The sequence below is a fragment of the Mchenga conophoros genome, linkage group LG5, assembly GCF_057382185.1.
Source record: "Mchenga conophoros isolate Kocher_MC1m ecotype Shallow Benthic linkage group LG5, M_conophoros_male_GT1.1, whole genome shotgun sequence".
NCBI lineage: Eukaryota > Metazoa > Chordata > Actinopteri > Cichliformes > Cichlidae > Mchenga > Mchenga conophoros.
Window position 1 is genome coordinate 41,407,929 of NC_140530.1, and position 22,431 is coordinate 41,430,359.

Here is a 22,431-nt window from a genome sequence, read left to right on the forward strand (position 1 = left end):
CTCTGACGGTGAATTCCTGATTTAAAAACAAACAAACAAACCAACCACAAAAAAAAAAACAACACTATCAGCCTGTGTTATTGCACGCTGTAAGTGACGACACGAGAGAGAAATCCACAGATTGTGAAATCACTGCAAACAGGCTGCCCTGAAAACAGCTGTGTTTCCCCCCCTTTTGTTTCCTTTGGTCCAAAACTGGTTTGATTGCTTTAGTTCACGATCCTTTTCATCCCCGGGCGCTGAACAGAAGATGACACACCCAGATGAATAATCCCAGGTCATGCAGAAAGTCAACTGTGCAGTCCCCGAGAGCAAATACGGAGCTGCGGTTCGGGCGGCGAAACCAAAGCAGAGGCTGCCTCTCAGTGGTCGCTTTCATTGATGCATTCAGAGAGTACAGATGCACATCTGCAGGCCTGTTGTTACCGAAACTCCGTTTACTTTACACATACTCTGCATAATAAAAACTGTTACTACAACAATGAAAGTACCAGATTGTGTTGTGGAGCTTTCTTTGCGGGTAAAAAGCAACCAATGCCTAAACAAGAGCCTTAACCGTCCATCATAAAGCTGGAGCGCTGTGAAGCTTTAAATACACTCTGGCTCCCTGGAAGCAAATATAAAGAAATGAGGGTGAACACTTTTTCTATAAATAAAATAGTTTTATTTTGAAGAGTGACGTCAGCTCGCTGTCGGGAGCGTGACGTCAGCGGGTGCGTTGTTGCAGAGTCACTGCGACGGTTCGACTGTAAACAAGCCGAGGACAGAGAAACGTCTCGAACTGAGTCCGAATGTCTGCGCTGTTATCTCCGTTAGTTCATCACGGCTTGTATTCATCCGTGTCCGGTTCCATGTAACCGTCCGTGCTCACTCTCCCCCCGAAGGAACAGATCTCGTTGTCCCGGAGAAAGAGTCGCTCAAAAACGTTCAGACCCTGAAGCTAGCTTAGCTTAGCGTAGCTCTGGATAGCCTACCTGGCTAACCAACATCTGAGGGCCCGTTCAGAGGAAAAGCCCCTCTATGCCCTGGGCACCTCTCTCCCTTCACCGTGACTGGGATATCCTGAACCGTAAGTATGCCCTCCTGTATTTTAGAGGTGTTGCAAGCATTTTAACAGCAGTTAATATGACCTCCAATGCCGAACTAGCTAGTTAGCCTAGCAGCCTGCTAGCATTAGTGCAAAAGGTTTGAAAACACGCTCTTTACATGCAGAGATTTTCAGCGTTTCAGGCATTAACTAAGTCTAATTTTACTGCGAAAGCTCGACAGACGTGCATTAATCTCTCGGTGTCACGTTTCATTTCATTTATTCGGTTTATCTCAAGTAATGTGTTTTTATTGGCAGCGGCTCCGCTCGTCTTTAACTAGAGGCCTGCTAAACTCATTCACAGAACTCTGCGTGTCATTGTGGAGTGATCTCTGAGTTATTAGTTGTAATGTCTCAGTTAACGGTGGATAGCACTCATATTTCCTTCAGAAACGGAACCCCTGCTGTCGTGTTTTTTCCGAGTTTGCTGTCACGTTTATCACGTCTGCCGATCTGATTGGATTATCTATAGCCCAGCTGATCGATCAATAACATATCAACAATCTCAAAAGTTCAGTGTTTGTTGATTTATTGTTTATTTTAGAATTGATTTTAGCTCCTTGGATCAGCGAATATGGCCTTTATTTTTAATTGAATTTTTTCATTACTGGAGTAGTAGTTGGTAATTTTTTTAGAAAGGCAGAAAATACCTTCTTATGACCACTTAGGTCTGTCTGATATTTAATTTACTTGGAAATTAATAAAAAAATGTTGACTCAGAAAACACAGAAATGCCTCTTTAAGGAGCTGAAATTATTTGTCTTTCTCATCTTCTGTGATGGTGTGTGTGTGTGTGTGATTTGATTAAAGACTAGTTCTAGTTAATTTTCTGATATTGTTTACTCGTCCAGTGTTTTCATTATACTGACTCTTTGAACAGCTGCTCCCACTAAGAAGCATATTCTCAGCGCCGCTTGATAACAGATGTGACTTTTAATTAAAATTGGAATCTCTGTGAAGGAAACCGTGATGCGCACTTACCTGTGTGGCTTCATCTGCAAAACACTGTTGTGTGTTTCTATTTTGTAGCTGGGTGGCTGGTCAGAGCGGCCTCCTCCCACCATGGAGGCAGGAGGGAAGGACTGTGAGGAGGAGACGCTGCAGATGGCGTTCAAGAAGCTGAGGGTTGATGCTGAGAGGTAAACACAGGCCAAAAAAAGTTTTTAATTTATTTTAAAATGATTTTTTTAAATTAAAACCCCCACAGGCCACTTTATTAGGTTCACCTGTTTGACTCCTTGTCTATTTAGCGAATCACATGGCAGTAACTCTGCTTTCCTCTCTCCTTCCAGTTTGCCCGGAGCTGTGAGTGTTTCGGAGGCGGTAACTTCCAGAGCAACATCGCGAGCTTGTCTCGACTCAAGCGGAGCGAAGCCCAAACTCGGCTGCCCGAAAGACAACTGGCACAGGTAGGCTGATTCTCTGGGAGACGCTCGATCACAGGAACAGACAGTGTGGATACTTGTGTCCATCATTGTGAGCTTTTTTCCACTGAGTCAGAAAAGAAGAGGAGGCACGTTTCGTTCTATCAGTTCCATCCTAAACACAGCCTCAGGACTCAGACACTCTGGTTCGACTTTTCTTAACTGGTGGATGCTTTAACTGTTCTAATCCAGTGGAGTGTAATGGTTTTTATTCAGCGTCATTAGGAAATAAAAACAGGCTAAACTGGTTATTTTAACTCTAAGCTGAGTCATAAAGTTTAAGTCAGGCATTGTTTGCTTGTTTAATAAATACGTGAACACGTGAGGAGGAGATCTAACCCTCGTGTTTAGTGTTTTGTTTTGTTTTTTGTTCTAAAAACAACCTGTGAAGGTTGTGAATGTTAAGATGTGGCAGTCTGTGGAGAAGTATTCATTCATGCCAGTGATATTCCAACACTGGTGACTTTTTGGTTTTTACAGCAAAGAGTAAATGATTAAATGAAACTGACTAACAGAGCAGTAACCAGCTGCCTCTCCAGCTGGTGGCCTTTCTTCTGATGTGCAGCATCTGTGAGCTCGGCCCAGTGGCACCGGTGCTCCGCCTGCTGCAGGTTCTGGTTACAGTGGCTCTTGATCTCAGAGCAGATCCTCAGAACAGAACCAGGACTGCAGATGCTAGCTGTGATCCAGGCTGATGGAGATAAAAGTCTGTCTGACATCAGGGGTTGGGTGGAATTGTAGCTCAGAGGTCAGCAAACATCTGGACTGAAAAATAAGAGCGAGGGTTTTTTCTAAGGTCAGACTTTGTGTTGTGTCTTTCAGGTGACGCCTCTTTTCTCGTTGAGTGTTTATTTTGGAGTTCTTCTTTGTGATATTTGATTTTCTCTCTCGTCCTTTTAGCTGCATGAGGAAAACTTCCAGAGGAGCGTCCAGAACACAGCGCCGTCGCAGGTCCAAGTCGCCCATCCTCCACCCACCGAAGTTCACCTACTGCAGCACCTCCGGAGCGTCTGCACTGTCGCCCCCTAGTGGTTGTCCGAAGCACCAGCGCCTGGCCGCGCCTGAGCCTGCCCCACCTCGTCCGGCAGCAGACGGACTAGCTGCCTCGCCCGTGGCCATCCCGGTCCCAAAAGAGCACTCCTCTCCAGGCTCACCCGGGCATGTCCCCACTCTGGTTTTTGGATCCTGTGCTGCTTATGAGACGCATATTAGAAGCGTGGCTTCCCCACAGTCCTCACAAGAGATCCCCACTATCATCACCGCTACGTCCGGGCTGGCCGGAGGAAAGTCGAGTGAGGACAGCAGCCCGCAGAGCAGCGAAACCCGAACGGGAACATCCCCGAGATCCAGACCGGCAGAGGCTGCTGACTTCCGAGCTCTGTCCGAACTCCACAGTGGCAGGTCTGCCGAGGGTCCCCACGCCGCCTGTTCCTGTGCCCAGAGAAGCAGCTCAGAGTCTCAAGAGGACGGCAAGCAGGGGGTCGAGTGTCAGTGCCATCATCAAGGGTGGCACGGTGTGGAAGTCTACTCCTTCACGGGGCTCCGCAACGTCATATCGGAGTGTGAGAGGAGCCTGCCGAGCAGCGAGGAAGCATCCAGAACTCTCAGCTGTAACGCGGCGGCGTCTCCGGCGCTGTCGTCAGGCTCCCCTCGCTCCTGCTCAGAGCAGGCGCGCGCCTACGTGGATGACATCACAATAGAGGACCTTTCTGGCTACATGGAGTATTATTTATACATCCCCAAAAAGATGTCGCACATGGCCGAGATGATGTACACTTAGAGTCAGATTTATTATTACCACTATTATTATGTCAGATAAGGAAAATGATAAGACGGTAACAAGGGTATTTTTTTCTGTCGATGAGAGAAAAGTTGGCCTTGGAGGAAAGTAGGAAAGGTGCTAGTAGAAGGAAGAGTTAGGAATAAAAGTTTCATTTAAATGGACAAAGGTTGGCCACAACATTAGAACCACTCATAGGTGAGATCCACATGTTAAGTTGTGACGTTCTGTTAATCCACGTCTGTTATATTCCCACGCTCTGTTACAGCAGCAAAACAAAACAGCTCCTGGCCCGATCGAGGGTCTGTGGGAGCCCAATTCACAGAGGCCCCTGAGCCCATAGGAACCAGCCCCGGGGGCCACAGGCTGCCGTTTCAAAGCTGGTCCAAGCACATCCTGCTAGCGCTCTGCTAGCGTTAACTTTAACCCACCTTTCTGGAGGTGGAGCCGGGGGGCTGGAGGCTTTTCCAGCTGACATAGGGCCAGAGGCAGGTCTGTCACAGGGCTAATGCACAGAGACAGGTTGCTGTTTTTCTCATGAAATTCTCATAAATTTGCATGAAGATTAAACGTTATTCTGAACAATTGTCATAAATTCAGTATAAGTTTGGTTTAGTGGGTCAGTGACACAGTGTCAGCCTGTAAACCCACAACCAGAGGTGCACGGCTGCCCGCTGTGCCTGCAGTAGGGGAGGGTGTGACTTTTGAATGTTAGAAAAATCATTAAGTTATAAAAATGCAACTTTTTTTTTTTTGTCTTTCTTTTTTCTTCGGGTGAGTGAAAGGACACATACCTACAAATGTAGGAAAAACATTGATACTAACTACAAGACGGTGAGATTAATGTGACAAAAATAATCCAGAAATGAGGCCCAGAGCCTTCGACTGCGCTTCAAACGTGTTGAAGTGGATTATATTTGAATCCAACGTGTTTTGATAGCACGCTCTCTCAGATTTGTTTAAAGATGCTTCGTATCCAGTAACTCTGATAACCAGAAGCTGTCGTATTTTGGAGCCTGACTGTCGGTAGGTGTGCAGACCGTGTCAGGCAGGCGGCTTTAATGTTGTGGCTGATGGCCACAGAATAGACTAACCCACGTTTAATGTTTCTGTTTGTCTTTCTGTGATTTTTACTAAATCTGACAGAAACTCGTCACAGCCAGCTGTTTCGCTTTAGTTTCGCCTTTCTCTTTGTGCCCTGTGGATCACTTTTCTTTCTTTGTTTGTTTTCGGTTTACAAATGAAGTTGCCAAAGCTCCTGGTGCTGGGTCTTGCAGAAGACAGGAACACGCGAACTTGTCATGCCAAGTGTGATTCTGTTTTTGGTGTTTGTGGCGACCTCAGGAGTCGCCCGTCTGGATTTAATTTCACTCAATAAAGAAGTAAAAAATGGAGAATTCGTCGTCTTCACTCGTGTCAATGAAGCTAATCAGAGATTTTTCTAACATGCTCGCACGGAGTTTACAGGGAGTAATAAAATAATTTCAACACAAACCCTGAAGCCCCAGTCACAGTCACAGATGGCAGTTATCAACAACTGTCTCTTAAACCATGCTCTCTGCTTTAGGCTCTGGGCACGCTCACAAAAAAGGGGCGTTTCCCGTGTCTTGTGCACAAATTGATCCCCATGAGTGTCACCTGCTTGAGTGATAAGTTATATCATGATAAAATGGTGTCTAAAATCTATAAAGAACATAATAAAAGTAACAGTAAATGCAACACTGCAGCAATATGACAAATTATTGTTCCATAAAAATGCTAAACGTGTGTTTTGGCACACTAAAACAATTTAACTCCAGCCTCACATTAGAGTTTAAGCTGGATCCATTTAAAAGTCCCACAGTCTAAAAACGCAAACGTGAAAAATGCTTCTGTCACAGATTAAAGGGAAATTTATCTGATTGAATAGATAGTCTGTGTGAGTAAACTATAAAAACATTCTATATTTCCTGCTTCACCAAAATAATACATGTAATCTCCAGTGACAGTGTGAGGCACAGTTTGAGCTGCTGTACCAATCAGGGAAAATGTGGCACTTTCAGTTGATTTTAAGATAGAAATGAACCTACCTCGCTCCAGACCAGGTGATGTATTACTGTGTTACCAAGGTGATATAGCCAGGTAAAAAGCCATGTTTATATCAGGAAGCTCTCAGAACACAGTCTCTGACTGTAAACAGTAAACGCTGTGAACTGTTGATGAAGCCAGTGTGTGAATGGGTGGATGACAGGTTGTGTAAAGCGCTTTGGGGTCCTTAGGGACTAGTAAAGCGCTATACAAATACAGGCCATTTACTATTTACCAAGCCATTCATTTTTCATTTTTCTCTGACCTACCTGCAACCAAACCGCAGCTTTTGCACTACAATTTTGCCTCTGGCTAAAACTGGGTTGGGCCAGTATTTTGTTGTAGGAGAGATTACTGTCTATGCTTACCCGATTCTGCCCAACAGAAGAGTTTCATCATATTTTTAATCATAAAGTAGAAGATGTAAACTGGGATTTAATATCACAGATACATCTGAGCCATGGAGGATGAAAAATGATATAAATAGACTAATAAATACTTGGATAAATGTCAAGACTAACAATGAAAATCTTAAATACAAACTTTCATAATAAAAATGATGAAATCAAAATGTGTCTCTATATTTCACCAGTTTCATTTTTGTCAGGCTGTTTTGTAATTTATTTATTTATTTCCTAAAGTAAGATAACGGTATTGTGATTGTCCCTTTACACTAACAATGTCGTTTTTATAAAGCTAGTTGTGTATTTATTCGTAAATGTGGCATTGTTTGTCCTCCATAACGGGCCACTAGTCGCCTTCCGCTGACATACATTATGGGAGCACGGTGAGGGTGTGGACCAATCAGCCGGCGCCAACTGGACGCTGTCCCCGGAATGCTCTGTTTCCGTCCAATCAGAGACGAATGCGTGGAGGACTCCGGAACGAGTCGGACTTCTCGACCAATGAGGTGCTGGCGTAGCGTGACGTGGCGCCGGAAAGACCACACTGATCGTTCACTTTACCGGCGTTTGTGCAGAAGCGGCTGCGGTCCATGAGTGCGGAGTCTCCCTGTCCAACAGCGGTTAACCGGGCGGCATTCTGAGTGTTTATCCTCGCAGAAATGTTGTGTTTGAGCGGGTTGTCGGTGGCGCTCGCCCTCGCTCTCGTGCCGGGTTCCTCCGAAGCCTTGAAGGAAGGAGACTGTGAAGGTAGGTCCGTGTGCTAGCTTCAGTTAGCTTAGCTACAGCGACCAGGGTTCAACAACTTTTCAAAGACCTCCACCCGAAAGCGGTCTAAAGTCCACTGCCAGGGTTACCGTGGCGAAGGGAGCGGAGCTGGTGTTTACAGGGGTGTCACTATTCCAAAAAGAGGGGGGAGGAAGCATCCAGAGCTAATGTTCCCGTGTTACCAGAATAACGAGCTTCATCACTTCCAGTAAACCAAAACTCACCTGCAGACACACCTGGCAGCATCCTGTGAGCGCGAGCCACAGACGGGATATCTGCAGGCTGACACAGAATCAAACATCAGGATGTAAAAGTCTGAAGCTTCACCTGTGAAATGGTTGGATTGGCTGTTGTAGCCAGGTTGGAAATCACCTTAAAAAGTGACCACGTGTTTGAGAACATGTAAATGAAGTGTAAAAACCAACGAGCCTTAAAGTCAGGGGCCTATCAGGACCCCAGTTTGTGCCACAAAGTGAGTTTTTTTTAAGTCTAATATCTTTGCTCATATTTATAAATAGTCAGCATCAACAGGATGTGCCAATAGGTTGGATATAAAATAAAATGAAGTGTTTTGCAGGTATCATTATGACTTTATAACTATTGTACATACTGTTCCACATTATAAACAAGCCAGTCCTTCTTGGCCACTTAAACTATCTCAATATAACTGTTATGTTACATTTGTTCTACTTCCTGCTGCCCTCTTGGCTTCATCTCTCTTTTTAATGTCAATGAGAGTTTTACATTTATAAATAAAGAATATATTAGAGTCGCTTTGACAGAGACTGATGGAGCTTCTACCCATGACAGAAATATTCCTTCTGGCTTAAAATAGCATGCCATCTCTGTTTCTATCAGGAGAGGTGTGTTTGACATATGGTTCAGAGGTTGTAGGCCAACAAGTCATTTACAGTAGTTTAAATACTGGAAATCACTTTTTGACCCACCAGTGGGAATCATCCTGAGGTCTGGTGGTGGTCTAACTTAAATAAAATAAGCTCTTTTAAACCTTATTTGTGTTTTAATCAGCTCTGACTGGATATTCTAGACATGCAGGTTTTATTTCTCACTGACTGTTGAATTTAACTTTCAGTCTCCCAGCAAATTCCAATTAAAGTGCGCAGTAGGGCTGAACGATTATGGAAAATAATCTAATTGCGATTTTTTTTGCCCCAATATTGCGATTGCGATGCGATATGCGATTATTTTTTAAGGTCTTTGTCTTCTGTATTATTAAACAAAGACAAGCAATACATCATATAGTATGGCCAATACTATATTACATTAATTTTAAACTGTTCTTTCCTGGAAGACAGACCTCTGTTATGATGACATGAGGTGATGCATGAATTGATGACTGACATTTTTATTTAACTTCTTCAATCACAACAGTATATTTGAACATACACAATAGTTTATTTTTAGCTTACAAACATCTGAGCATAAAGTGCTGACAAGGAACCCTGGTGTAAACATTAAAATGAAAGTCAGTACAATGTGCAGATTGCAGAAATATACATAAAAAAAATCAGTGGCTTTACCACACTCAGTTTTTCGACATCTGTGAACTACTAGACAGTCATTCAATTAAAAAATAATATTAAATAAATAAAACTAATAAATAAAAAATACACACATCTTACTGATCTCTGCAGTCAGTAACATTACACATAAAGTGCAAACATAATAGCAATTGTATAAACACACACACAAACACGCCTTTAAAGTTTAAAGGCGTGAAATTGGACGGTCTAGTTCTGATTAGCGTCACCGCTGTCTCGGTGGAGTTTAATAAACTCGGCCGTCTGCTTCTTGCTATCTAAAATATAACCAGACACTGGTGTAAATTCTCGACTGTCTCATACTTCTGTTTAATAAGTTTTCTGTTTGACGTTTAGTCAGCTGTGTGAAAACCAAGGAGGAACCCACCCGGGGGATTAATAAAGTTTTATTTTATCTAATCTAATAACTTTAATCTCAGCCAAACCGATTTACTCACGAACAAACAAAACACTGAAAAAAGCCCAACAATAACATTTTTAGGTTGTCTAAGTGACTTATATATTACGTTTAACCCGAGCAGCGAAACTCCGCGGTGATCTGAAAATGATGTGCCGGGAGTTGTGCCGTTCTCGGCCGCATCAGTAACCCTCGAGCTCCCGGCTAGCTGTCGAGCTGGTGGGTAGCAGACGCCTCTGAAAACGTCGAAGCACTTTTGCAAATATGCGATATCTTGATAAACCGAGCAGATATTTGATGTTTACACAGCTACTTTCTCGCCTGAAAATATGTTAAAAGTTTATTTTGTGACCCTGAAAGATTAGTATGAGTAATTTTAAAACTCAGTAGCGGCCGCCATTGCTGGAAACTGGAGTTTGGCTGGGCCGCGCTATGAATTCTGGGATATGGTAGTAATTTGGACAGCCTTCGGCGCGTCGCTGTGACGTAATCGGTCTACAAATGCGGCCTCAGGAGGATGCAGCCCATGAATTTGGACATGTCCAGAGTATAATCGCAGCCTTTGCGGTTAGAAAATTGCACTTGATCATGTCGCGATATTATCGCAAATGCGATATATCGTTCAGCCCTAGTGCGCAGGGTCTTTTCAGAAAGTCTGCGAGTGTCAGTATTTGCATCTAGTTGTTCTCCTTCATTCCTGATATGGAATAAGTTGTTTCTATCGTAAATCTCTGCTGCTTTCAGTTACTCTTTCAGGTTGCAGACGGCTCCGTACGTCCGTTGTCATTTCTGTATGATGACAGACTGTTTGTGAAAAACATAAATCTAAGTTTTTATCTGACAAAGTGTCAAATTCAGTTTTTATTCAATGAGGGAAAAAATGAATAAGAAGTCGTCACATTTTAAACATCCTAATTATTTTTTAAATAAAGGAAAATCTAATCTATATATAGATTGTACGGTACTACATATTTAATAAGATGAGGGACTTTGTTGTGACTGGCTTTTGTTTTTCTTTCTACACAAAGATTTAACCGCTCGTCGAGTTGACTTTTGTTTTCCTGTTTCAGTGTGCGTGACCTTCCTGGGGAAGTTTTATCAGTCGCTGAAGGACAAGGATGTAAAGTTTAACAGCGCAGACATCGAGAAGGCGCTCACGGCGAGCTGCAAAGACACCAAAGGCAAAGAAAATCGCTTTGTGAGTAAAACGCGTTTACATGTTTCTGGAAGCTGGAGGTGGTTGGATCGATTAAAATGAACCTGAGCTGGAGATTCAACATGTCAGAACAGGTGTGTGTGAATGAGAGTGAGGAGATGAAATGTTAGAGAGGCGAGGCTGAGATGGTTTGTGCAGAGGAGGGATGGTGGAAATGTTAAAGATTCATGGATGTAGTGAAGGAGGATGTGCCGAGATGGAGGCAGATGGTCCTCTAAGGTTTTGCAGTACAAGCTACAGGAATGAGTGTGATTAAATGCCCCCCCTCCCCCCACAACCATAATCCTGGTCAGTTAAACGAATTATTCAAATTTTATCACCATGGTTTGATGTCACCTGCCACAGCCCGGGTGTCAGGATCAGCACCTGCAGCTCTCTGATGTGGAAAGTGTCTGTGAGCTGAATCTTTTTTGCTGGTTTTCTCCTGTTTAAACACCCAGACAGTGCAAGTCAGGGGTGTCCAAACTTTTTTCACTGAGGGCCACATACATAAAAATATAGGAGGGTCTGGGCCACTTACTAGAAATTAGATATATAACCTTAACTTTAGTGTATTAAAGTTAGAAAAATCACTTAAAAGTGGTCGAATATGTTATATTGTTGAATATAATTAAAGACAAAACTGCCTTCATCACAGCTTTCCATAAATGGATCTTTATTGATTTATTCAGAAAAAGCTTTGGCAGCTCGTTCTCACAACAGCCTCACATTTCTTCTTAGACAGAAGATTTACAGCACAGAGAAAAACCAATAAAGATGGGACGGGTACATTTCAAGTTTGTTGTTTAAGTTATTAGGCTCAGCAACACACCTATGAACGTTCGTTTGAAACCATTATCGACATTAACAGACTGAACTGGACTTAATAACAGGAGTGCATCATTTTAGTAAATTCTTCTGGTGAGTATCAGCTGCGCTGGGTATGTAAATCGGGCCGTCCAGCTGCGGTGCTGATCCGACGCCACTCGTGCCAAAAATCCGGACAAATGTTTCTTGATCAAGGAGCAGATCTGCATCAGATGAGATCAGCTGACTACGTGTGCGTGCGCTGTGCACAGCGGTGTGTACTCTGCGTGTTAACAAGAAAAACGCATATAAGAAAGTGGTGCACCAAAGCAGAGTAGTGACAAGACTCATGCGTATTATTGATATTTGAAGCATGTGCACATGCATGCTTATTAACACACGGGTACTGTGGAATATATTTTTAAAGCGCTCGTGCTCTCGTCCACTCCCCGCAAAAAAATAGCAGCTGTGCGGCGTCTGTGGCATCGGTGCTCTCATCGCATGCAATGGAGTAAAAATCAAAAGCGCAGCTTCATCAGACAGCTGCAGTTTAATGTTGGCTGACGAGTCTCCAGTGCGTCGCACGACTGGATTTCTGGACACGCTGACGTTGTTGAAGTCCTGCACTTTTTCCGGGCTCATTATTTCGGTGACTTTAATGAGGCCGTGTTTTATGAGGTCTCCATCTGAAAAAGGCTCGCCATGTCTCGCGATGAGTTGGGCGACCTCACAGCTCGCTATTGGAGCCTTTTCCTGGACTTCTTGAGCACGAAATAAATACTGCTGCTGACCCTGCAGGAGAGTTACGCTTTGCTTTAATTTCTGCTCTGGCTCAGCACCAGTGTCGGATGCACAGGCCTGATGTTTGGTTTCATAATGACGTCGTACATTATCCTCTTTCATAACTGCCACAGTTTCAGTGCAGATCAAACAGACACGCTTCCCCTTGAGTTCTTTGAAGAAATATTCACTCTCCCACCGTGTCTGAAATGTTCTGCACTCACTTTTCTACTTTTCGCTTCTTTGGTTCTGCCATGTTTAGTAACTTGGGGGTAAATTTCTTCTGTGATGTCCTTTTTGGTGGAGCAACTGCCTTGATCAACAGCAGCTCCCCCTGGTGTTAAAACTAAGAAGTGCAATGCACTCAAGCAAAAGTTGAAGTGTGGCCATATTCTATTCTATTTATGAAATTACTTGCGGGCCAATTAAAAATGGATCACGGGCCGCAGTTGGTCCGCGGGCCGGAGTTTGGACACCCCTGGTGTAAGTGAATGTGATCGCAGTTTATATGAAAATGTTTGAGTTCAGTCATGTTGTGTTTGGGCAGCTTGCCACCACTAGGGGGTGCAGCGCTGCTCCCTGGGACAGAGACCTTCCTGTGTTTGGTTTTTGTAAATGGACTCTTATGATGAACCGTTTGAAGCAGACGTTTTCTATTTTAGCACGTGACGCAGCAGAATCCAGCAGAGTGACCGAAGCCGCTCGTGTTTCATTTGTCTTTAACTTTTTGATTTCTCCTCCCTGTTCTGTGTTCAGTGTTACTACATCGGTGCAACGAGTGACGCGGCAACCAAGATGATCAATGAGGTTTCCAAACCGCTCAGCTACCACGTCCCCGTGGAGAAGATCTGCGAGAAGCTCAAGAAGAAGGACGGCCAGATCTGTGAGCTGAAATACGGTGAGGAGGGAAGAGTGCGGATCTTCTCGCCTAACAAACGGTTGAGCCCCACAGTTCAGGAAGTCAACAATAATAATAAAAAACAATAATAGTAGCTTAGCTGGTGTATTATTTATAGAATTATATTTTATTTATAAACCAGCTTTAAGAAAATACGTCCTTTGTTTGATACATGAAATCATCAATTTAACTGTGGCTGATCGATGAGTACCGACCCTTCAAAATAAGAGCGGTGAGTGTCTGAGATGATTTAAAAACGGCTGACGTGAATAAACTGTCGCTCACAGAGACGGCGCAGCTGCTCGTAGACAACACGTGGACTCATGAATCCACATGAATCAGCCGTGCTCTGATTATTTCAGTCTTATTGATTTTTTTTCTTGCTTTCCTTGCAGATAAACAGTTGGACCTGACCTCAGTGGACCTGAAAAAGCTTAAAGTGAAGGACCTGAAGAAGATCCTGGAGGAGTGGGGCGAGTCGTGCAAGGGCTGCGCTGAAAAGTCCGACTTCATCCGCAAAATCACAGAGCTGATGCCCAAGTACGCGCCGGCAGCCGCCAACGCACGGACAGACCTGTAAAAACATAAATATATGGACTCTGATCAGACTGCAATCCAGCGCAGAGAAGAAGGCGGAGCGGGAGTTTTGTTGGGCATGCTTGTTTTGTTTTTTTAATATTTGAAGAGGCAGTTTCAGAAGTATAGATGTTAGCGTAGTCCTGATCTGTACTTCTAAGTGAGGGAGAGCCAGCAGCAGCTGTAGTTAATAATCTTCACAGTGACTGCCTAAATAAGACCTCCAGTTTTCTTCACCACATTGACTCGGATGTTTATAAATTCTAAGTGTGTGCGACTGAGCCGTGATGAGGGAAATTCAAACAGTAAGAGGAGCCTGGAGTGACCGAGGAGCCAAACATGGAGAAACCTGTAACGAGTTACCTGTACATTTATGTGAAGATCAAAACAGGAGCTGCTGATGGAGAATTCGGCTACTTTTCATTTGTCTAAATGTCAAAAAATAATAAATCCAGACTAAAATAAGATGATTGGGTTTGGATCTCCTGATCGTTGCCATCGTATTGGTTCCCAAACAGGTGCTCAGAGCGGCGTTTCCTTTAAATTGGGGAAAATACTCAGATACAGAAAAGATACCAGAGCTAGGCTCATGTGGCGGAGAGGAGGAGAACACGGGGAGATGATGTCACCTGGAAGTTTTCCTGAGGAGGAGACGTTTAAAGTTTCTGGTCGGAGAAGCTCCTCCCACAGATCCCCTCTGACATGAGCTCCGCTGTTTCCATGGTGACTGCAGGACGGGTGGATGTACTGAGACTTGTGGGTGATCCTGACATACTGAGTGTTTGTTCAGCTCCACCCTGCCGTGATCTGTTTCAGGAAAGCTGCAGTTTGTTTCTGTTCTCGTTAGATTGAAGGTCTCTGCAGAATCGTCCCGTCACCTTCTCGGCCAGTGAGAAAGCTCCGCCTCCCTCAGGTTAAAATGACGGTTCAGGCCCCTCCCTCCTCCACCATCCTCTCTGGTGTCAAGTACAGAAAAAACCCTGCTTTTCCCTGGAACGTTCCCACTTCTACTGCGCTGTTTGGATCATTTGTGCTTGCCGCTCGGGTTTGTTAGGATTTACGAGTGGCCCCGGGTCGAGTGCGGCGCTGGACTTCACGGCTCTTGGAAAAAGATTAGCACAAAACTTCAAACCACCGATGACAAGTGTGGGTGACTGTCAGCAAAGCAGGAAACTTTATTAAGGATAATATTTAAGGGTTTTTTCTCTTCAATTTCTAATAAATAAATACAGTTTCTGACTTTTTTACATCCACCTTTGATGTCGCTCACTCAGACACTTCATGTGTTCGTGGTCCCTAAACGTTGGGAAACAACCATTTACCGTGTTCTCTCTCACATGTGGTGGAACTGAACTGCCCCTCCACTCTGGACTGCGGCGGCGTCTCGATGGACGCTGGATGAAACTTGTTTTGTTTGACATAAACGGATGACCTGTAGCTAAAGGTGGTGATAAAAGCTGTGTGTGATGCTTCATATGAAAAATGAAAACTTAAAATATGCTGTTGTCTCACAGTGACTTTTCATGTAAGGCAGTGTCATTTGTTACAACTGTACTATTCTACTTTTTCATTAAAATATGAAAAGCTCCAGGCCCTGCTCTCTGTGATGCACTCACACCTGTGTAGCACTTTGTCTACGTCTCACATTCCACACCGCTGCTTCTGAAAAAGCCTAATGCCTGCCTTTGGAAGGAAGCTGGAGGAAAACCAGTCACAAGCAGAAAAACATGAGTTTGTTCTTCTCTCCTGAGCATGATCGAACACTTTCCACTGACTTAGTTTAAAACATGAAAGCATGTCTCTCATTAGCTATGAACTACTACTCCCTGTATCACTCCTGGATATTTGGGAATACGCTGGAAAATTACCCCCCAAAATGTCTTTATTTCAAACAGAAAATTACAGAACAAAGATCTTGTGCACATCCCAACAAAGCAGAGAAATAAAGGTGCATGAATGATATAAAGTATTGGCCACAAAGAATCGCCATTTTTAGTGATACTCATGAATGTTGTAATTGCTTAGTGGAGAAGAGAGAAAATTAAATATAAAATCCAATAAATATGTAAGAAGTGCAGTTTACAGCAGGATAAAATTAGCCCCGACTTTGTATTCCATAATAACGCGTCCGGCGTCATGACGTCCGCCACGGTTGCGTCATCACGTCTCCGCCCTCCAGAGGGAACGCGCACATTCCTATTGTCCAAGATGGCGGCGCTGGTGCAGACCCTCCGACGCTGATATGTTTTTAACCGACTTTGTGCTCGTTTCTCGGCGTGTGTGCGGTCACCCAGCGGCCCGGGGAGAAGCGTGTGTTTGCCGTAGCTGCCGTCTGCAGCCTCAGCGTCGCTAACAGGCCTGGACTTCGCTGCCCGGGCCCGGATTCCCATCGCAGGCTCCGAAAAGTTTGAGCTCCATCATCCTTTGAAAATGAAGCGGCAGGCCGGGAGAGAGGCGAGCCCGTCCAGGGCCGCCGCCAAGCGGATACGGGAGCGGGAGAGTGCGCGGAGAGAGGAGGTTCCACCGCCGCCCCCACCGCTGGCCCTGCTGCTGGCAGACAGCCGGGGATACCACCGCCGGAGCCGCAGCCGCGAGCGGGAGAAGCCGCGGCTCCGGGAGGAGCGGGCTACCGCCCTGGAGCTCCACCACCGGCACGAACTCAGCCTGCTCGGCCGGCCGCCCCTCCGCACCGCCGCGGCCGAGCTTCCAGCCTCCCGCCCGGGCACGCTGGAGTACAAGACGCTCCTCATCAGCAACCTGGGCTCGCAGGTGTCAGACGAGGACGTGGAGGACGCGCTATTCCACGAGTTTAAGAAGTTCGGGGACGTCAGCGTGAAGCTGTCGCACACCCCCGAGCTGGGCCGGATCGCCTACGTCAATTTCCGACACCCGGAGGACGCCAAGGAGGCCCGGCACGCCAAGTCCTCCAGGTTAGTGCTGGGAGATCGGCAGCTTAAAATCGAACCCATGTACGTGAGGAGGCGGAGCGCCACGCCGCCCGACGTCGGGTATTTACCTGTGCACGCGCCCTACCCGTACCGACAGCGTTCCCTGTCCCCTCCCGTGCCCGGCGTGAGCAACATCAGGGACCTCCGGGCCCGCCACTACGCCCTGGAGCAGCTGGGCCTGAGCCGGGAGAGGGAGAGGCTGCTGGATTATTACGGCATGCTGGATGAGCGGGGTCGGCCCTACGGCTTCCCCCCCATGCCCGTGGTGGAGGATTTAAAACCTGAGGACGACCAGAGGGCCACCAGCAACCTGTTTATTGGAAACCTGGACGGTAACGTCACAGAGGCCGAACTCAGGAGGGGCTTTGACAAGTATGGCATCATAGAGGATGTGGTGATTAAACGTCCTTCACGTGGGCAGGGCGGGGCTTACGCTTTTGTGAAGTTTCAAAATCTGGACATGGCGCACAGGGCCAAAGTAGCCATGCAGGGGCGGCTGATCGGAGGCAACCCCATAAAAATTGGCTATGGCAAAGCCAACCCCACCACCCGGCTGTGGGTGGGCGGGCTGGGGCCCGGGAACTCTCTGGCCGCCCTGGCTCGGGAGTTTGACCGTTTCGGAAGCATTAGGAACATAGACTATGTGAAGGGGGACAGCTTTGCTTACATTCAGTACGAGAGTCTGGACGCCGCTCAGGCCGCCTGCACACAGATGAGGGGCTTTCCTCTGGGGGGCCCCGAGCGCCGCCTCAGGGTGGACTTCGCCAAAGTGGAGGAGAGCCCCTCTCGTCCGTTTCCTCCTGGCTACCAGCCTCCCGTGGCGCTGCCCTCTCACTACGACCTGCTCGGGGAGGCATACAGCCGCCATCGCAGCCTGGAGCGGGAGCTGAGGGGGGCCAGGGACCGCCTGTCGCCGCCCTCTCACAGCCTCCTCTCCCTCCGGGAGCGGGAGAGGGCCCTGCTGGAGAGAGACTACCCCACCAGCCCCACACGAAGCCTGGAGAGGAGGACGGCAGGCGTGGAAGCGTTCGGGAGGAGCGGGCGAGGAGCCAGGAGCCGCAGCAGGAGTAGGGAGCGCTGGCTCAAGGAGCGGGAGGAGAGGAGGAGCCGGAGAAGAAGCCGGAGCAGGAGCGTGTCCGCTGAGAGGCAGACGGAGGAGCGGGAGAAGGAGAGGGTGAGGTCCAGGGTTCGCGGTCCACTAGGCACCGTCTCTCCTGATGCGAGCCCAGACCGAGCTCGGGTCAGAGCGCCGGACTCCACCACGGAGCCACGAGACCACTCCCCTGACAGCGGCGGAGGGGTGCGGCACTCCACCGCAGCCACTGCTGCCAGTGAAGAAGATCCCCCGTCTGGCCGCCACCACAGCAAGAGGTCCTCCAGCGACCACGTCAACAACAACAACAACAACCACCACCACCATCGAAACAGCGAGATCATCACCACCGGCTCCCCCGCTGCCATCCACACCAACACCACCTCCCCCCCAAGCACGCTGTCTGAGTTCGCCCAGACGGCGCTCTCCAAGACGTGGCACGGCTTCTTCGCCTTGAAGAACAGTAGTTTCCCCACCGACCTGTACCTGCTGGAGGGCGGGGCGGCGTTCTTCAGCGCCGTGATGAAGGACAGCCCAAAGCTGCAGAACCAGCCCAGCCAGCTAAAGATCGCCCAGCGGCTCCGCATGGACCAGACCCGGCTCGACGAGGTGTCGCGCCGCATCAAACTAGGCCGCCCGGACAACTTCGCCATCCTGCTGGCCCTCCAGGGCCCCGTCGACCGCCAGGCCCCCGCCCCCGAGCCGGGCCTGCAGGTGCGCTTGCTCCGTCACCTGGTGACGTACCTGCGGAACAAAGAAGCTGCTGGAGTCGTGAGCCTCCCCGCTGTAAAGGAGGGCGCGCCGGGGGCCATGCTGTACGCCTTTCCGCCCGGCGAGTTCTCGCAGCAGTACCTGCAGGCTGCCAAGAGGACTGTGGGTAACCTGGACGAGGAGCACATGGTTATTGTGATCGTCAATGACACTAACTGAACCTGCACAGGTGTGAGCGCAGAGGAATACTTCCATGTTGTTTTTAGACAGAAAAGCATTATTATTGTTTTACTCAGTATGTTATGAATGAAACACGGCGAGCTACACTACGTCTGCGGCGCCCTCGGGGGCTCGTGGAAAATGCGTTATTATAAAACACTTAAATGAGGCTAAAACGCTGCACGCAGGCAGTGCTTGGTCCCGGCAGGAAGTAGAGTTTATTGTGGAAGTCGTATCGTGAGAAATGCCCGTTTGTTACACGTGTCCGTGCGATTATAAACACGCCGCCGCCACCTTATCGACGGGGAAACTTGACCCAGCCGACTGCCAGACAGAATAAAGCAGGAAAAATATTACAATAAATATTCACTTCTAATAAGACATAATCATGAAGCAGTGAACCAAAACGATCTTAAAGGTCACGACTAAAAAAAGTCCGAATTAATACAGAAACTGGATGTTTGACTTGTTGAACACATAAAACCAAAGTTTAATATTAAAGTCACAAAGTTAAAAAAGTCAAACTTTGCTGTAAAACCACAGCATAAAAATTATCTTTAAAAAGTTTGATCATTATTTCTATAAATTATTGTGGTTTATGTGTCAAAGGTACAGAACATAAAGTAGGATGTTTAAATAAAAAAAGTGAAGTTTTAGATTTGGAAAGTAATGTTTCTAAAATCCATGCGTCACTTTGATATTTAAGATTAAAAGCACATTTTTGACTTCATGTATTTCTGTCCTTATCTTGAATGTGATAAAGGCCACGCCCCCTCAGAGCTCAGGTGTCGGCTGATCCCGCCCTCATCCTCTGATCACTTCAGTATCCTTAAATGATGAGAAAATACAATACAAACAGGAAACAGACAAAGGTCCCCTTCAAAACAAAAGCTGCGCCTTTTTAAACGTGTGCTTCAAGAAGAGCAGAAGCTCAGAGATAAAATATTAAAGACAAGAACACAAAAAAACCCTTTTTTCATGATTATCTGGAGTCACGATAACGGAACAAGCCGACGTTAAATCATCAGAGTCTAAAGATTTGAAATGTATGGATTTTATATATAGTAGTAAAATCTGATGTTTCTCTCCAGACTTTCACATCTGATTGACTAAACTGAGGCCTCATCTAATTTAATTCAAACATTTTATTTTTATCAAAACTGCATTTTACTCCTTTTTGACTTTTAATATCATTAGATTTGCTTTGAGAATCATAAATGTGACGTCAGGAAGCACGTTTGGTTATTCTACTTCATAGTGTTCTTATTGTTTGTTAATGATGAGGATTTATTTTAATAATTACTGAGGCTTTTTCTGCTTCGTGCTCTTCTTCGAACTGCTCAGTTTTCACATCGTCTAGTCGCCGCCAGCTGTTGAGCACATCTGCACAAGTAGGACACTGACAGCAGGAAGTACCCTCAGACTAAACTGTCATTTCTCACGATACGAGTACACACACTTATCGCTCAGAGCAGCACTTTTTCTATTCTAAGCTGTTACACACAACACTAAACCCCGACAGGAGTCTTCGTGCGCTCTCTGAACTGTACCGAGCTGCCCCGAATGTCCGAGCCGAGCAGCACCGGGTGGTTTTATTCAGAGTACTGTAAACCGAGGGGGAAGCGGCACTTTGTCTCCCCCTGTTGGCTTCTTCTGGGACTTTTTTTGGTTAAGTGAGGCCGGTGGATTCCCAACCCTCCGTCCCCACCGCTGTAAAGTTCATGTTAGTTAGTGTTTTTATCAATTTAAAATCATTCCAGGTGTTTTGTTTGGAAGCTGTACGAGTGTGTTTGATGTTGCATGCAGGAAAAAAAGTTTGGTTTTGTCAGTCAACAAAACAAAAAGAAACGCCAGCTTCTCCAGGAAGCTGCTGATGTTTGATCATATTACTGGTTTTATATTGTACACATTTATACCTTTTATTGGATTTTAATACATCAGTCCATCTGTTATCCACACCTGCTTCTTTGTTTTTATGTTTTCTCCCTTAAATTGTCATTTTTCTGGTCAATTTTAGTCAAATAAAACCTTTTAACCAATGATTCAAGGGCTGATTTTAAGACCATTCAGATGTAATGAGTAAAACAGTTTGACACTAAATTATGTGAGAGGTGAAAATGTGGCGGAATAAATAATGAAGCCAGTAAATTACAGTAATTAGAATAAACAGTTGAAAAAGTAAAGAAGCTTTGAGTTGAGCTGAACTGAGTTTCTTATACAGCTCGATGGTGTGAGAGCGACTCGGTCCGTGTTTATGCTTTAATGATGATGAAGAAAAGCACAAATATAAGGAAGCCTGTTAATGCCAGTAAGACAAAAAATTAGGATGAAGATTAGCCGTGATTTTATTTTTTTGTTTACTCGTTTTCGGTCATGTCCAAAGTCATAATGAAAATGTTAAAGAGTGAAATTAACTTTGGCTTTATGACCCAACGCATGAGTTTTATTTTTAAATAATTAAATGATTCGGTGTGTTGTTTAAATTCTGGTATTTTCTCTCATTTTGATAAAAAAATAAAAATAAAAAAATCAAAGTTGTGCTGAAAAAATTATATTTTTTCAGTTTCCACTTCTTTGACGTTTGTTCATGATTTTTATATATCACGGCAAGAAAATCATGGCAATAACTGTTCTTATGTTTTTGTTTTTTTAAATTTTGACTTAAAACTAAATTGTAATTAAGTCACAAGCTTGACTTTCTAAACTAAAAGATAAAATATCTTTCTTGTAAATAAAATAAAAATAAATTTGTATATATTTAATAATGATGGTTAGCCTCCATGCAGTGCTGAATTGGAAGAAAATGAATTGACAGCTTATGTTTTCTGTTTTAGTTTGTCTTTTCTTGACATTCATGGACTTCCGTACTTTTAGTCTTTCCAAGCGTTAATTAAAAAATTATGGCGGGAACATTTCAAACTCTCCAGGATGCACCTTTGAATATTATTTGAACATATGAATAAACAAATAAGTCAATCAATGAAAAGAATTGATCAGATTTCACTTGTTTGAGTTTCCCTTAAAGGTTTGTGATGTGAGTGAAGATGCCCCCCCCCCCCTTTCTTTAAATCAAACAAAATTGATGTCATACATTTGTGCTGCTGTCATTTTAAAGATATTAGTACGTTTCTAGAGGTCATCCAAGGTCAAGGTGCTGAACTAGCTATTATTTTTTATTTTGAAAAAATAGTTTTAAACTTGAGGCTCGACGGTTCATGCATTTAGCTTTGCTAACAGGAAACATGCTTACGTTGTTCTGATAGTTTTGTATGTTGCAAATAAAGTTTTGTTCTCTGACAGAAAACATATTTTAACTATTATAAGTTAACTTCGTTTTTTACTTTTACAGAGTGATGATGATAAAAAATATCCAGTATTGGTTTATGTTTCACAACCTTTTTCACAGTGAAGATGTGGCCTGAATGACCTCTGGAAACTTTTATTAAACGTAGTACAAACGTTTGGCATCAAGTTTATTTGATTTGAAGAAGGTGGGTTTGTCGCTCTGTGCCGTGAAGACAGCTCCTGGTAATCTGGACGTTACGATGTCCATGTCCACTGTAAATATTTTCCACACCTCCCAGAATAAATGACTGTGATGCAGTACGTCCAGCACATTTACGAAGAATTTTACTTTATAATTCTCATGGTTAAAATATAATGCGTGATCATTATGATCAAATTAGCAGTAATACTTTGTTCAGTGTGTGTCGCCCTT

General features: G+C 45.1%; 3 protein-coding genes across 3 annotated transcripts; all 3 read left to right on the forward strand.

The window, feature by feature from the left end:
- Positions 1-712: 712 nt before the first annotated feature.
- On the forward strand, positions 713-5,688 carry LOC146575189 (oxidative stress-responsive serine-rich protein 1-like). The gene is made up of 4 exons (XM_085275421.1): positions 713-1,069; positions 2,117-2,226; positions 2,380-2,496; positions 3,412-5,688. Exons 2-4 carry the CDS (start codon positions 2,150-2,152, stop codon positions 4,289-4,291), a joined length of 1,074 nt encoding a protein of 357 aa, XP_085131547.1. The 5' UTR covers positions 713-1,069; positions 2,117-2,149; the 3' UTR covers positions 4,292-5,688.
- A 1,613-nt stretch (positions 5,689-7,301) lies between these two features.
- Positions 7,302-15,332, forward strand: LOC146575190 (mesencephalic astrocyte-derived neurotrophic factor-like). The gene is made up of 4 exons (XM_085275422.1): positions 7,302-7,509; positions 10,557-10,684; positions 13,025-13,166; positions 13,562-15,332. Exons 1-4 carry the CDS (start codon positions 7,422-7,424, stop codon positions 13,744-13,746), a joined length of 543 nt encoding a protein of 180 aa, XP_085131548.1. The 5' UTR covers positions 7,302-7,421; the 3' UTR covers positions 13,747-15,332.
- Positions 15,333-15,889: 557 nt separating this feature from the next.
- LOC146575191 (putative RNA-binding protein 15B) lies at positions 15,890-20,752 on the forward strand. The gene has a single exon (XM_085275423.1). It carries the CDS (start codon positions 16,173-16,175, stop codon positions 18,711-18,713), a length of 2,541 nt encoding a protein of 846 aa, XP_085131549.1. The 5' UTR covers positions 15,890-16,172; the 3' UTR covers positions 18,714-20,752.
- Positions 20,753-22,431: the final 1,679 nt, after the last annotated feature.

Coding starts and splice junctions, on each gene's coding strand:
- LOC146575191 (XM_085275423.1), top strand. CDS start 16,173: ATGAAGCGGCAGGCCGGGAGAGAGGCGAGCCCGTCCAGGGCCGCCGCC.
- LOC146575190 (XM_085275422.1), top strand. CDS start 7,422: ATGTTGTGTTTGAGCGGGTTGTCGGTGGCGCTCGCCCTCGCTCTCGTG. Junction 7,510..10,556: donor GAAGGAAGGAGACTGTGAAG/GTAGGTCCGTGT, acceptor TTCCTGTTTCAG/TGTGCGTGACCTTCCTGGGG. Junction 10,685..13,024: donor AAGGCAAAGAAAATCGCTTT/GTGAGTAAAACG, acceptor TTCTGTGTTCAG/TGTTACTACATCGGTGCAAC.
- LOC146575189 (XM_085275421.1), top strand. CDS start 2,150: ATGGAGGCAGGAGGGAAGGACTGTGAGGAGGAGACGCTGCAGATGGCG. Junction 2,227..2,379: donor CTGAGGGTTGATGCTGAGAG/GTAAACACAGGC, acceptor CTCTCCTTCCAG/TTTGCCCGGAGCTGTGAGTG. Junction 2,497..3,411: donor CCGAAAGACAACTGGCACAG/GTAGGCTGATTC, acceptor TCGTCCTTTTAG/CTGCATGAGGAAAACTTCCA.